This window comes from Malaclemys terrapin, chromosome 1 (assembly GCF_027887155.1).
Source record: "Malaclemys terrapin pileata isolate rMalTer1 chromosome 1, rMalTer1.hap1, whole genome shotgun sequence".
Classification (NCBI taxonomy): domain Eukaryota; kingdom Metazoa; phylum Chordata; order Testudines; family Emydidae; genus Malaclemys; species Malaclemys terrapin.
Genome location: NC_071505.1, coordinates 117,602,435 through 117,617,471, shown reverse-complemented (window position 1 = coordinate 117,617,471; position 15,037 = coordinate 117,602,435). Strand labels below are relative to the sequence as shown.

Genomic DNA, 15,037 nt, shown 5'->3' with positions numbered 1-15,037 from the left:
CCTACGTCTGTGATCTCTAACACCAAAGCCACAGGCACTCAATATTAAGATGGAAAATGTGACCATGTACTGAAATCACATGTGCTATGTAATGTGAATAGTTTTGTTCACCATGAAAGATATAAGCATTGTTCTGTAAAATGTATCTTTTTAAAAACTTCTCTCCTTTTTTTCATCCCTCCAGCAGTTGCAAATTTTTCAAGCCTCCCTCCTCCGTCCCGAAGGCTATCTCAGATAAGGCGGCGGAGAAAGAGGACACGAGACGACATGTTCTCGGAAATAATGGAATGCATCTGCAATGAAAGAGCTCATTTGAATGAGTGGAAGGACACGGTATCTAAGTATAGGAAAGATGCCAGTGAACGTGAGGTCATGAGGGACGCTCAAGATGAGAGGTGGCGGGCTGCAATGCTGGGGTTGCTGCGTGATCAAACGGACAAGCTCCGGCGTCTGGTGGAGCTTCAGGAATGGCAGCAGGATAAGAGACTGCCACTGCAGCTGCTGTATAGCTTCCCTCCCCCTCACCATGTTCCATAGCCTCCTCACCCAGACGTGTAAGAACGCGGGAGGGAGGCTCCGTGCACCCTCCCACTCCACCTCAGCCACCAAAAGGCTGTCATTAAATTGAATTTTTTCATTGGCCTTTTACTTCCCTCCTATCCTCCTCCCAAACCTCACCCAGGTTACCTTGTCGGTTCTTTCCCTATGTTTATAATCAATTAATAAGGAATACATGATTTTTAAATGATAGTGACTTTATTTCCTTTAAAAGCAAGCTGTGATTTAAGGGGGGAGGGTGGTTTGCTTACAGGGAATGAGTCAATCAAGGGGGCGGGTTTTCAACAAACAGAACTTTCACACCGTAGCTGGCCAGTCATGAAACTGGTTTTCAAAGCTTCTCTGATGCGCAGCACTTCCTGGTGTGATCTTCTAATCGCCCTGGTGTCTGGCTGCGCATAATCAGCAGCCAGGCGATTTGCCTCAGCCTCCTACCCCGCCATAAAGGTCTCCCCCTTACTCTCACAGAGATTGTGGAGCACACAGCAAGCAGCAATAACAATGGGGATATTGGTTTGGCTGAGGTCTGACCGAGTCAGTAACAAGCGCCAGCGACCTTTTAAATGGCCAAATGCACATTCTACCACCATTCTGCACTTGCTCAGCCTGTAGTTGAACAGCTCCTGACTCCTGACCAGGCTGCCTGTGTATGGCTTCATCAGCCATGGCATTAAGGGGTAGGCTGGGTCTCCAAGGATAACTATTGGCATTTCAACATCCCCAACGGTTATTTTCTGGTCTGGGAAGTAAGACCCTTGCTGCAGCCGTTTAAACAGAGTAGTGTTCCTGAAGACACGAGCGTCATGAACCCTTCCCGGCCAGCCTACGTCGATGTTGGTGAAACGTCCCTTGTGATCCACAAGTGCTTGCAGCACCATTGAAAAGTACCCCTTGCGGTTTATGTACTGAGTACCCTGGTGCTCTGGTGCCAAGATAGGGATATGGGTTCCATCTATTGCCCCACCACAGTTAGGGAATCCCATTTCAGCAAAGCCATCCACTGTGACCTGCACATTTCCCAGAGTCAATACCTTTCGTAGCAGCAGCTCAGTGATTGCTTTGGCTACTTGCATCACAGCAGCCCCCACAGTAGATTTGCCCACTCCAAATTGATTCCCGACTGACCGGAAGCTGTCTGGCGTTGCAAGCTTCCACAGGGCTATTGCCACTCACTTCTCAACTGTGAGGGCTGCTCTCATCTTGGTATTCTGGCGCTTCAGAGCAGGGGAAAGCAAGTCAAAGTTCCATGAAAGTGCCCTTACGCATGCGAAAGTTTCGCAGCCACTGGGAATCATCCCACACCCGCAACACTATGCGGTCCCACCAGTCTGTGCTTGTTTCCCAGGCCCAGTTTCGGCGTTCCACGGCTATAACCTGCCCCATTAACAGCATGATCTCCAAAGCACTGGGACCCGCGGTTTGATAGAATTCCATGTCCATGTCCTCATCACTCTCACCATCGCGCTGCCGTAGCCTACTCCTTGCCGCCTGGTTTTGCAGGTTCTGGTTCAGCATAAACTGCACAATAACGCGTGAGGTGTTTACAATGTTCATGATGGCTGTCTTGAGCTGAGCGGGCTCCATGCTTGCCATGGAATGGCGTCTGCGCTGTTCACCCAGGAAAAAGGCGCGAAACGGTTGTCTGCCGTTGCTTCCCTGGAGAGGGGGGAGGATGTACCCAGAACCACCCGCGACAATGTTTTTGGCCCTATCAGGCATTGGGATCTCAACCCAGAATTCCAATGGGCGGAGGAGACTGCAGGAACTATGAGTTAGCTACCCACAGTGGAATGCTCCAGAAATCGACGCTAGCCCCGGTACATGGACGCACACCACCGAATTAATGTGCTTAGTGTGGCCACATACATTCGACTTTATACAATCTGTTTCCAAAATTCGAATGATATAAATTCGGATTAATCCCGTAGTGTAGACATACCCTGCAATGCAGTCCCATAAGGCAGCTGAGAATGGAGCCCTTGGAGGGAGGGACCTGTGAGGGACATACAAACCCACCCAGGATAGTTTCATGCTTTTGGTGAGATCTGACCTTTTAACAAAAGGAAATTGGCAAAATTACTGATACTGGGTCTTAAAAGGTGATGGTTTAAAACTAATTAGCACCTGGTATTAATACGAACATGTAACTGAAAAGACTTGTGGATATTGTCATCTTGACTGATTTAAAATTTCAGGATTAAAATAATCTTAACATGTCACATGTAATGAACTCAATAGTAATACACCAATGCAGAAAGTTGCACCCATACTTAAGTATAAGTAGGACTTTTGAGTGTTATTCCTGGCTCAATGCAGTTTGACTATCAATTATATATAAAAAGGATATGCCAGCATTTCTTGCACCTTTCTCTGACACAGCTGGTGCTGGCCATTGGCAGAGACTTAATACTAGACTAGATGGACATATGATTTATCCCGATATGGCAGTTCCTGTGTTTCCTATAAAAAGGAGGATGTCTTAACAAGTGTATCAAAAATTATACCTGCCCTGGATCATTTTGGGTCTGGTTCTGCTCTCAGTTATACTGGTATAAATCCGAAGTATAGTAAATCCAGTGAAGTCATAGGAGTTACACAGATATAAGATGGATGTGAGTGAGATCAGAATCAAGCTCTTTGAGTCTATTTATATTTTATAATGACATTCAGTACAGTAACCTCTTTTTTCTCCCCATTCAGTTATTTTTCAACTAATGTAAATTAATCAATTCTTCTCTCTATATGTGTTTGTTTAAGTACTTAGATTTACATTTCTGCATTTTCCCCATCATTGCATTTGGGTGTTAAAATCTGCGCAATAAAATTTGTATACATAGAAAGTGTCCTAAGAGAATAATAACAACATACCAAGACATGTACTATCTTGGAGCTGCAGGGCCTAGTTTCTAGAAAACAGTTTTTACAATATATCGTAAAGCTTTTCCTCACATGAAATGTTCCCTCTCTAAAGAGAAATGATTTAATGGGAAACTTTCTTTGTCCATGTTATTCCTCACAAATCAGGGAAGAAATAAAGGGGATATCAAACTGACTACACTATGTAGCATTCCCATCAGAGCTTAGAGAATAATAGATTTTTGAGTTCGGTTTCCAAACAAAAAAATACGGGTTGGTGGGGCGAAATTTGGTTAGTTTTGAACAGAATTTAAATTTTGTTTTTCCATGCCAAATGGGGAAAAAAAGGTTTGTTTAGAAAATGTAGTTTCAAATCAATATTTTGTTTCATTTTAAAAACAAACAATTTTGACATTTCAAAATGTTTGTTTTCAATTGTTTTTCAGCTGAAATTAATAGCTCAATTAGACCCAAATTTGAAAATAGTGCCAGTGCCCTGAAAAAGGCATTTTTTGGCAAATTTTTATTTGCTGAATACATTTCACCCAGCTCTAATTCACATGGATTTTTGTATTCATCTGTGTTTTCTCCATTAACTTGTAATTTACATTTCTCTGAAACTGCACTGACGGCAGTAATTTAGTATGCAGGTGGTTGTTTTCTTCTTCTGACAGCCTCAGTTGATATTCTCCTCTTTAGTCATAATTTCTACTTTATTTAACATTCTATTATCAGACTATGGCCTAACCCTTTATACAAAAAACACAGACGTCATAGATGGAAAAGTCTTATTTAATCATCTAGCCAATCCCCTTGCTAGTACAGTAACACCGAAATAGGGTAACTTGGCATGTAAACGTGAAAATGAACTATGCTCTTCTTTCTGCAGGAAACTTGTTGGTGATAGCATTTGTGAGTTACTTTGGTGCAAAACTTCATAGACCAAGAATAATTGCTTTGGGGTGCACAGTTATGTCTTTTGGCTGTCTTTTGATATCACTACCTCATTTTCTCATGGAACGGTGAGTATTTAGCTAATGATGGACCAGATTGTGGTATCCTTACTCACCTTGAGTAATACGTTATTCCATAAGTGGTCCCACTGAAATCAGTAGGACCACTTGTGGAGTAAGGTACGCTCAGCATGACTCAGGGTATCAGAATCGGGTCATTTTTTTTTTTTTTTTTGCAAGAGCTTCAAAAGTTAATAGCTACTTCCTAAACACAGATTAATGGTTGGGAGAGTCACATCTTTACTAGGCAACTGATAGGTGCTGACTTTTATTTTTTCTCGTGGGTGCTCCACCCCTGCTCTGCCCCAAGGCCCCTCCCCCACCCTGCTCCCTCCCGAGGCCCTGCCCCTGCCCTGCCTCTTCCCACCCCCACTCTGCCCCTCTCCTGGAGCGGCTCCAGGCACCAGCGCACCAAGCGCGTGCCTGGGGCGGTAAGCTGCAGGGGGCGGCCTGCCAGTCACCAGGAGGTCGGCAGTCAGGCTGCCTTCGGTGGCACGCCTGCGGGAGGTCCACCGGTCCTGCGGCTGCACTGGCAATTCGGCGACGGGGACCGGTGGACCTCCCGCAGGCATGCCGCCAAATCCGCGTTATCAGCAGACGTCCCGCAGGTGTGCCACCGAAAACTGCCTGACTGCTGTGCTTGGGGCAGCAAAATACATAGAGTTGGCCCTGCCCTCTCCTGAGGCTCCACCCTCACTCCGCCTCCTCTTCAACCCCGCCCTCAAGGTCCCATCCTCCCCCAGCCACCAAACAGCTGATCAGCAGCGCCAGCAAACAGCTGTGGCAGGTGGGTGCTGCGCACTGGAGCACCCATGGAGTCAGCGCCTATGGGGCAGCCTATGTTCTTCCATTTTGTTTCATCTCCTGATCCGAATGGGCACCTGTCACCATGGATGATTACCTCCCTTCTCTGAAATGTCTCAGCATGTGCAGCTCCAAGTTGCATTGCCCTTTATTACTATCGTATTAGGATACCATAGTAGAATTATGAGTGTACCTTATTATATTTCCTTGGCCCTGAAGTCTCTTTCTCCTATGTTTGTAATGATGCCTACAATGACCACAAGTAATATCACACATGTACATCACTGACTTGTATCCCCCTCTACAAAATCCTTTTTCATGGCTTCATCTCCTATGGCCTTGATTGATTCAACTCTTTCCTACATGGATTTTCCAAGTCACAGCTCTCTGGCTGCAGCACATATAGAATATATAGGTTTCTATTATGGGGTTTCTTTCATCTTCATCTGAAAATTCTGATACTGGATTCTGTCAGAGACTGAATACTGGACCGGATAGACCACACGTCTGATCGCATATGACAGTTTCTTTATTCCAGAGATGACTTTTGGTTAATGAATGGAACATTCAATTAACTTTTGATGCAGTTTTGGTTCTTACTATATCTGCTCATTCCTTTTCTAAACAGCTTCAATACAAGAGAACAGCTTTATGAGCTGGATCTGATATATTCTCTCTTAATTTTATTTTGGCTCATTCAGGTATCAGTATGAAACTGCCCTTTCACCATTAGAGAATTCTTCATCAAGCATGTCCATGTGTCTCATAAACCAAAGCCAGTCCTTCACACATATGGAGAAACAATCAGCAGGTGCGTCTCTTTCTATGTCTAGTGCTCCTTTTTTGCTTAATTACTTCTGTAGGATTTGAGTAGGTTGGATGTGTTTCATTAATGCTTTTTCTAGGGCTCAAAGTTAGGTATAAAAGCTCAGGCAGTTTCCTCACCTTAGTCTTTTTCTTTAGGGCAGTGTAATAGTCTGTGGCCCTAGAGACATTCATGGCTCCACATGCAGGTCTTACAATGTTCACAGGCAAGGGTGGGCCTCCTTACATGCCTGACTGTGGGACAAGCTAACAGAACACAGATTTTGGAAACACTCTCCAGGCTACCTCGCACGCAAAAGGCAGTATTTCGAGTGCTGGAAAAATGGGTAAGAGATATAAGAATCCCACCTTGTTGTATCAAGCAGTGGAGAAAAGGAGGAGTAGGAGCAGAGAGGAGAAATAGCATCTACTCCCTTTCAATAGATGGTATGTGTGATGGGGAAGAAACTAGATGGTATAAACTAGGGTCTGTAGCTTATTTTATTGCTTGAAATGTGCAAGTACCTTGCCAGTGCCATATTATTGTAAATTAATTATATTGTTATCAAATGGCATGCAGAGACCAATGAAATACTCATGGTATAGCATCCTGCCACTAAGTTGTTATATTTTTGCCATGGTGTTGCATCAATCTATGATAAGGTTGTATCATGGTGATGCAATATTATTTTGCAAACTTTTCAATATGAAGACAGGATGTCATTATTAGGTGGTTCTTTGTGGCTCAATTTAATAAAGCACATGGCCTTCAAGCTCTTCACGGTTGTGCATCACTGTTCTGGAACTTAAAGAAAAATTAAAATACTGCATACTACTTAATACTACATGCTATTTAACAATCACACTTTGTGTTACATATCACCTTTCATCTGAGGATTTAGAGAATTGTTTGCCTCATTTTATGAAGGTAGAATTGATACACAGAGAAGTTAAACAGTTTGCCTAGGTTACACAGCAAATCAGTATGCAAGTAAGGAATAAAACCCAGAAGTCCTAATTCCCAGTCATTTGCTTTGGGCAAATGATTTTGGTTTCACTATGAACATTGGTAGATTTGCATAGCTCTGTATGAACTTTCAGCCTGAGTTTTCAGTTTAAGTGATAGCACAAAATATCGGTTTTATACAACTGTAAACTGAATCTCCTGACAATGTTGTTGAATTTTGGGCTAGCTCAGTCCTGTAGTTTCATGGTAGCTCTAATGGTGGCATCAGTTTTGGGAACCTTAAGTCAGGTCTTGAAAGGCAAAAAAGCTTTTAGGAGGGCTGGTAGAAAAATTTCAAGTGAAACATTTTCATATTGGAAAATGAGATTTTTTTTAAAATCAATTTTCTGCAGGAAAAGATAATCTTCAGCAAATTTTCCATCAGGAATATTGAAACAAAATGCTTCATTTCAGGGAGTTGAACCCAAAACAGTGAGCACAGCAAGCTACAGGGAGCGACCATGGTGTATCATGGGAGACGTTGTGTAGCCAGGTAGCAGTACCCATAGGAAAGAATCAGGAAAGAGGGAACCAGAACCAGTTTTGTTTTGTTTTGGAACTGTCAAAATGTTTCATTTTGATCAAAAATGTCAAAATATAATGCACCATTTCCAAACTGAAATTTTCTACAACTTTTTTTATTTTAAGAAAAGTTTTGATATTTTGTACTCATTTGGGATGAAAACAAATGGTGAAATATCATTATGTTCCATGGGACAGAAATGCTGTTTTTCAATCATCTCTCACTTTTGGTTCACAAAGGTGTTTGTCTGTCATTTTAAGGGTACACATCTATTCCATGAATTATCTAGAGGTCAAATTCTGCCAGGCTTTTATGCAGGTAAACAGCACTTTTGGAGGAGGAAGACATGGTGCAAGGACCTTCACCTAAAGGCCAGGCAGAATTTCAGAACCTTGTGCTCACAAGAATGCAGGCACCATTGTCTGCTACTGACCTCAAAGTTACAGTAGCCCAATAGGGTGGAGAGGAGGCAAAGACCTGGCCTAGGCAGTGGCCAACACTGCTGACTGTGTTAAGGGAGTAAGTTGCACACCATAAAGTGATGTAGCAGCAGGCATAATGCCTCTGAGGCAAACTCTTTCCCAGTTTTCTGACTGGGTTACTATGTATGACTCCTCATTGCCCCATTCTCTGGGCTGGGCTATAAGGCCCTACCAAACCCTAAGTGGTTAGATGGCTTTTCATATTCATTTCTCTTTGTAGAAAATATTTCATTTCCAGGCAACATTAAAACCACTAATACAGGTTTCTTGTTTTATTCACAGAGTGCGAACAAACGTCTGGGTCCTTGATGTGGGTGTTTGTGTTGGTAGGAAACATAATACGAGGCATTGGTGAAACTCCCATCATGCCGTTAGTCATTTCATATGTGGAGGATTTTTCCAAAGCAGAAAATTCACCTTTTTACATAGGTATATCTTCTAGTGCTCAGTCTTGTTGTGTCATGTGCTGGCTTAAAAAAAAAAAAAAATCCCCCCACCCACCCTTTTTGGCTCTTCAAGGTAAATAGTGCAACATTTTTTTTTTTATTTACCTATAGTTAGAAGTGGGTGCACACTCCAGAAAATGTCATTCAACTATTTGTTCAAATGTTTAAATGAATTTAAATGTTCACTGTATTTGCACCCATGTAGGCTGAAATCCTGCATTGAGAATCAACTGGACAGACCCTTGAACATAGGTGGAGCCCCACTTAAATCAATGGAGCTCTGCCTGGGTTCAGGGATTTACCCTTGTGCCCTTAGCATTCGCTTTCTGTAAATATTCTAGTGAAAAAGTTATTTGGTTGGTATATTTGACTAAACAAAAAACAGGGCTTGATCCAAAGCCCATTAAAATCAATGGAAAGACTCAGGCCCATGAAGCAAATATTGGTGAACAGGGACAGCAAGTGAATTTCAGATTTATAAGCAAACAGACCTGATATTTAGAGTCAACCAGAGAACAAAATATGCTAAGGCGCCTATAGAATCATAGAAGTGTAGGACTGTCAGGGATCTCAATAGGTCATCTAGGTCCAGTCCCCTGCATGTCAGGCAGGACTAAGCAATAACTAGACCTCTCCTGACAGGTGTTTGTCTAACTTGTTCTTAATAACCTCCAATGACGGAGACTCCACAGCTTCCCTAGGAAATTTGTTCCAGTGCTTAACTACCCTGACAGTTAGGAAGTTTTTCCTAATGTCAAATCTAAACCTCCCTTGGTGCAATTTAAACGCATTGCTTCTCATCCTTTCCTCAGAGGTTAATGAGAACAATTTCTCACTTTCCTCCTTGTAACAACCTTTTACATATTTAAAAACTGTTGTCACGTTCCCCCTCAGTCATCTTTTCTCCAGACTAAATAAACCCAGTTTTTTCAATCTTTCCGTGTATGCCATGTTTTCTAGACCTTTCATCATTATTGTTGCTCTTCTCTGGACTTTCTCCAATTTGTCCACATCTTTCCTGAAATGTGGCGCCCAGAACTGGACCCAATACTACAGCTGAGGCCTTAGCGTGGAGTACAGTAGAAGCAAGTCAGCGACAGAGCTGGGAAGAGAACGCAGGAGTTCTGATTCAAAGTCCACTGCATTAACCACTAGACAACACTCGCTTCCTATGTGCCCAATCAGTTGAACTGGGCTAAAAACGGAACTATTTTCCATGAAAATAACTCTCTATAGTTTCTAATTTTGTGTATTTTTCCCCATTCCCAATTTTAGGGTGCCTACAGATAGCAACTGTGATAGGTCCTTTTCTTGGTTTCATGTTGGGATCATATTGTGCACAGCTGTATGTGGATCTGGGATTCACAGATATAGGTAATGAACTAATATATATAAATAAAATCTGTATGTATTAATCAACAGGGATGATTTGTGTATATCTGAGCATCAACTGCCCTTGTGGTTTTATGCCAGTTTGCTAGTAATAGTTTTCTGATGGGAAATCATATGTTGTTCAGTTCAACAAAATCACCTGAATTCAAACATGAGTGAAAGAATCTGTCAAACATATAATTTGCTAAATTATTCTGTCATCTGAGATAGTATAACCGAAAAAAAACCATATTCAATATAAAGCACCCAGATTTGGCAGATAAATTATTTGCATAAGAAAGAGATATTGGTGACCTCCACAAGCCTCATTCAAAGAGATACTTTGAATCTTTCAAACAATTTTATTCTATCTTAAATACGAGAAGTAACCAGCACAACCAGTGACAACAGGGAAAGAGAACTCAGAGCTAATCAGATGTGTGTCCATTTATTTTTAGAGGAGGTGACTATAACACTTACTGATGCCCGTTGGGTTGGAGCATGGTGGCTGGGCATTCTGATTTGTGCATCAGTAAATCTGCTCGCTGGAATACCTTTTTGTTTTCTGCCCAAGTCCCTTCCAAAGGAAGGACAAGCAAGTGAGACTGAGTTATTAAGTATGAGAAATGCATCACTGCTACAAGAGAGAAGTGAAACTCAAGCCAAACGGAAAATGCGTGAAATCACTAAAGGTAAGTTAAGCTATCTCCTGAATGTACCATTGTTGTTATATGGTAGAACACATTAAAACCAGCACCATGCTAGGTAAGTCTTTCTTTTCTCTATATGACTGGACTCCATGTTTTATAACTAAAGAAGGTACCAAGCTGCACCATTCATACCGTGATTTTAAACTCCCCAAAGTATAAGGGTGTTGGATCTGGGATTTTGGATTGGCCCCTTATAGAGATAAACGCACACTGTGAAATTGAGATCCAGATTCACCTCCCCACTTCTCCTAAATTTCAGATGTATTTGGATCTGGAGTTTTGCTTCCAGCCAACCACTAGTTATAACTAGAGCTGGGCAAGACTACTGTACACTGACAAAGTTTAGACAATGAAACTGAAAAAAATCATAGGAAGTTGCAAATCTTAGAGGGTGAAATCCTCCCCCGTCCCCACTTCCCCAGGCAGAGAACCAGCGCAAGGCTTGTGCGCCACTTAAGTCCCAATTAAATCCTCAAAACAGGACCTACAAGGCACTTAAGCGGTGCATAGGCCTCTGAAAACAGGTGGATTTCATCCAGAAAGATTTACTATTTTTTTTTTTACTGTTGCATGGATATAGGTAACAAGCTTTATATTTGCAAATTTCCAGGTTTTCTATATGTGCTATACCTTGTTTTTTCTTTTAATTTCTGTGTGTCTTCCAGCTCTTCATATTGGCCCTTTAGGAACATAAATAAATAAAATTCAATATAGGAGAAGATTGTCAGAAGCCGCTAGTGGTAGTGGATGTCACAATAGAGACATTTTAACAGGCCCTAATTTTTAGAAAGGGCTGAGCACATGCCCTTTGAAAATCTTATCCCTTGAAGGTGTCTCAAGATGGGTGCCACTTCACATTCATTGTACCCAAAATCATTAGTTACTTTTCAAAACCTATATTGAATCTTCACTTTGTGAAATACAAGGTCATTTCTTTTCATTCATGTAGTCCAAAAAATCAACAGCCAGTTTTCCTTCCATGAAGTAATCTTTTGACAAAGAAAGGTGCCCATTCCATAGCTCAGAATTTCTATTCCTGTAGTGTTATTTGAGAGCACTTTTCTTTCTATTATCATTCATAGGAGCAGCACTTTTTATTATATTTATGTGGAAGTCCCCTGACCCTGAAAATCCCTAATTTAAAAGTGTCTTGGTTTCAAGTGAAAAATCCACTTTGTGTAGTTCAACTTAACACTCCCATCCCTTCCCCAGAATGTTTTGATCCTAGACCATGTGGCATCTATAAACAAAGCAGCCTGCTCATAGCATTTCAGCCATTAGAGCCATTTGATTTTTTTTATTATAAACTAAACAATATTGTGAGACTGATATATTAACTCTCATTTATTGAGATACTAGTCCTCCCTCTCTCAAAGGATACATTTCAATGAAAAGCGGTGCCCATTTTTGATAAATTGTGGTCATTGTGTTATAAAAGTTTCAGTTTGTTTTGCAAAGTTTCTTGACAGTAGATCAGCACACTAGCTAGTGGAATTATTTTTTTTTATGGTTTGGGTTGTGATTCTGCAGGCTTTACCTAACCCAGTCCCACTAACGTCAATGGGAGATTTGACTGAATGAAAACTCAGGATCAAGTCCTTAGAAGTGTGGTGGAGGAGCCAGTGGTTAGATCCTAGGTAACCATTATGAGACCAGCAGTGCAGCGCTTCAGGAATGCAAAATCTGAAAGAATGATGAGATCTAGTTAGCATGGTGCGGTGGGAAGAAGCATTAATATCCATGTGTATATTTAATATATGTGGGGCATGCTTAAAGAAGTCATAATTAAAAATGAAATGCATATGAATTCCACTGTGAAAGAAAAATGCACGGAACCAAGAATGTCTCCACGAAAGGAATGAGGACAATAAAAGATCCTGTATTGGAAATGGAGGAGAGGGGAAGACTCAAACAAGAAGAGAGTCAATGAAGGTTTTTGTTTAAAAGATGAGGACAGGAAACCAAACCCGGAACGAGTTAATGTTACCCACATGGTTTATTAGCAACCAGAAGGGCTTACACATCATGGGAAAAAAAAGAAAAGAAAAAAAAAGATAAGCACTCAGTTGTGCTTTACAGGCAGTTCCTTGCATTGGGATTGGGGTGTGTTGGGGTAGGAGAGGGACATCCTGGGCTAACAAAAGACCCTCCAGGGGACCATTCCAGATGGTATTAGTTACAATAGGTCTGTGGCCTCTGACCAAACCCAGGATTGAACTGGATCCAATTTAGGGCCACCTTTGCTTCTCTCCTTCCTCAGCCACAATGACCAATATCATCTTGTAAAGCTTCAAAATAACGTGTTACATTCTTTCATTCCAGATTTCATCCCATTCCTCAGGAGTCTGTTTCACAACCCAGTTTATATGTTGTTTATATGCATAACTGTGATGCAGTTCAGTGCTTACATTGGTATGATAACCTTCATGCCAAAATATTTGGAACAACAGTTTGGGAAATCTGCATCACAGGCCATCTTTTTAATAGGTACACTCCCATTATATCTCGTTTTTGCCTACCAGCTGGTGACTCTGCTGAGGGCTTTATATGATAAATATTTGCACAACAAGAAAAGCTTTATTTGCTTGTGTCTTCATAGCTGTTTACAATTTACCAGTTATATGCATTGGATATTTTCTTGGAGGCTTTCTAATGAAGAAATTTAAGATAAGTACCATTCAAGCTGCCAACATAGCCTTTTGGATCTCTTTAATTGAATACCTAATCTACTTTGCTGCTTATTTCACGGTCTGTGAAAATTCTCCAGTTGCTGGTCTAACAGTCTCCTATGAAGGGTATGTTCTTTAAATCTCAATACTGAAATGAACCATCATCCCCTTGTAATAAAACAAATTTTCTAGTTAGAAATGGGCCAAGGAGTCCACAGTTTGGTTTTGCAAAAACAAAACCAGGAACACTTTAGATTCAGGTTCTAATTTATCCAAATCATCAATGTCCAAGAAGGCAAAGGCAGTGAGTTTCCTTTTCCCTCCTCTGCTCATCCTCTCACCCTTTATCTAAAACCATAGTGTTGAGAAGTTAGATAACACGGTGGGTTAAGTCCACTGAGTACTCTCCTTGGAAGATGACCTACCCTAGGTCTCAAACAAAAGTGAGAGTGTAGTGGAAGAGGTGAAAGTGCTGTAGTGCTGTGAACTGTGTTCATGTGTTCTGAACATTTAAAATAGCCCGCTTGCCTCCAGTTTTCTAAAGCTTCCATGCAACAATACATAAACAAAAATGCACATACAATTGCATGTCTCACTTGCACGTGTGACTAATACAATTGTATATTCAAGTCAGATATTTGCTGATGTAAGTGGCCAGTTATGTGTCTGGCTGACCATTCACATATGCAATTGCAATAACATGGAGGATCTTACAGGAGCTTGTTATTTAAATATTATTTTCATGTAGATAACATGTAATGTTTTATCTGCAGTTTCTTGATTTGAAGGTTACCACTAATCTGTAGGTGTGTGCCTGTGTGTATACAAACCTATACTTACATACACACACACACATGAATGGACGATATAAGCACCACAGGCTATGAAAGTCATGTTGTACAGCAGTCATAGTATATCTCTGTGGACTGTACAATGTCTCGAGCCAAAAACATTACACAGAAGAAAGACTAAACCCAATGAATGTTTTATGTAAGAAATGCAGGGATGAGTCCTGGAAAAGCTCCTGACCTACTGAGAGGGTTTATGTAGTCAATGATAAGAAGCTTCTACTGGGGGTTGTTTTAGGTGGTGGTAGTGATGGTTGTTTTTTAACTCTTGAATTGTTTGTTCACCTTTTAAATATATTTCAGAGTAGAACAGGTCTCATACATGGAAACAACCTTACTTGCTGACTGCAACAGTGATTGTGATTGCTCAGTTAAAGTGTGGGACCCTGTCTGTGGGGCGAATGGAATAACGTATGTTTCACCTTGTCTTGCTGGTTGTACAGCTTCAGATGGAACAAGAAAATATACAGTAAGGCATACCAGCTCAAATGATGAAATCTAGATAGCCCAGTGCAGTGGATCTATACATATACATTTGACTAGGATTTTATAGAGTGATAATTAGAGATGAGCAAAGAGGTTTGAATACACCAAGGACTGACCTGACCCTTTGCCCCAAATTCAAACTGAATCTGAGAATTTGAAGCTTGAAGAAGTTCAATTAAGTTTAAAGAAAACAGAAGATTGAACAAGCCTCTTCCCTTTTATGGAATAGACAGAAGTGGAAATACCAAAATACATTTGAGAAGTTATGCCTGTGGTATTTTCCACTTGTCTAAAACCTGGAAGAGCCAGTGTTTACAGTGGTCTAAAAAAGTTGGGGATCTATCATAATCTGGAAGCAGCAGCTTTGGTAAGATAGTGCTTAAAGTGCCCCGCTCAGCAACCAAGTGCAATTTTAAATGGGGGGGAGGGTGGGGTTCTTGCACACACCCCCTCCCCTACAC

General features: G+C 41.2%; 1 protein-coding gene across 5 annotated transcripts in view; it reads left to right on the top strand.

Annotated features, from left to right (window-relative positions):
• Positions 1 to 15,037, top strand: part of LOC128841417 (solute carrier organic anion transporter family member 1A2-like) — a 33,951-nt gene that overhangs the window by 12,358 nt on the left and 6,556 nt on the right. For 4 of the 5 annotated variants that reach the window (XM_054036430.1, XM_054036421.1, XM_054036412.1 and 1 more), the window contains exons 4-11: positions 4,304 to 4,436; positions 5,933 to 6,042; positions 8,329 to 8,475; positions 9,768 to 9,866; positions 10,322 to 10,555; positions 12,896 to 13,060; positions 13,173 to 13,368; positions 14,394 to 14,559. In XM_054036430.1, the coding sequence (XP_053892405.1) occupies positions 4,304 to 4,436; positions 5,933 to 6,042; positions 8,329 to 8,475; positions 9,768 to 9,866; positions 10,322 to 10,555; positions 12,896 to 13,060; positions 13,173 to 13,368; positions 14,394 to 14,559 (1,250 nt within the window). The remainder of the gene's footprint in view (positions 1 to 4,303; positions 4,437 to 5,932; positions 6,043 to 8,328; positions 8,476 to 9,767; positions 9,867 to 10,321; positions 10,556 to 12,895; positions 13,061 to 13,172; positions 13,369 to 14,393; positions 14,560 to 15,037) is intronic. The other variant, XM_054036436.1, reaches the window with a different exon arrangement.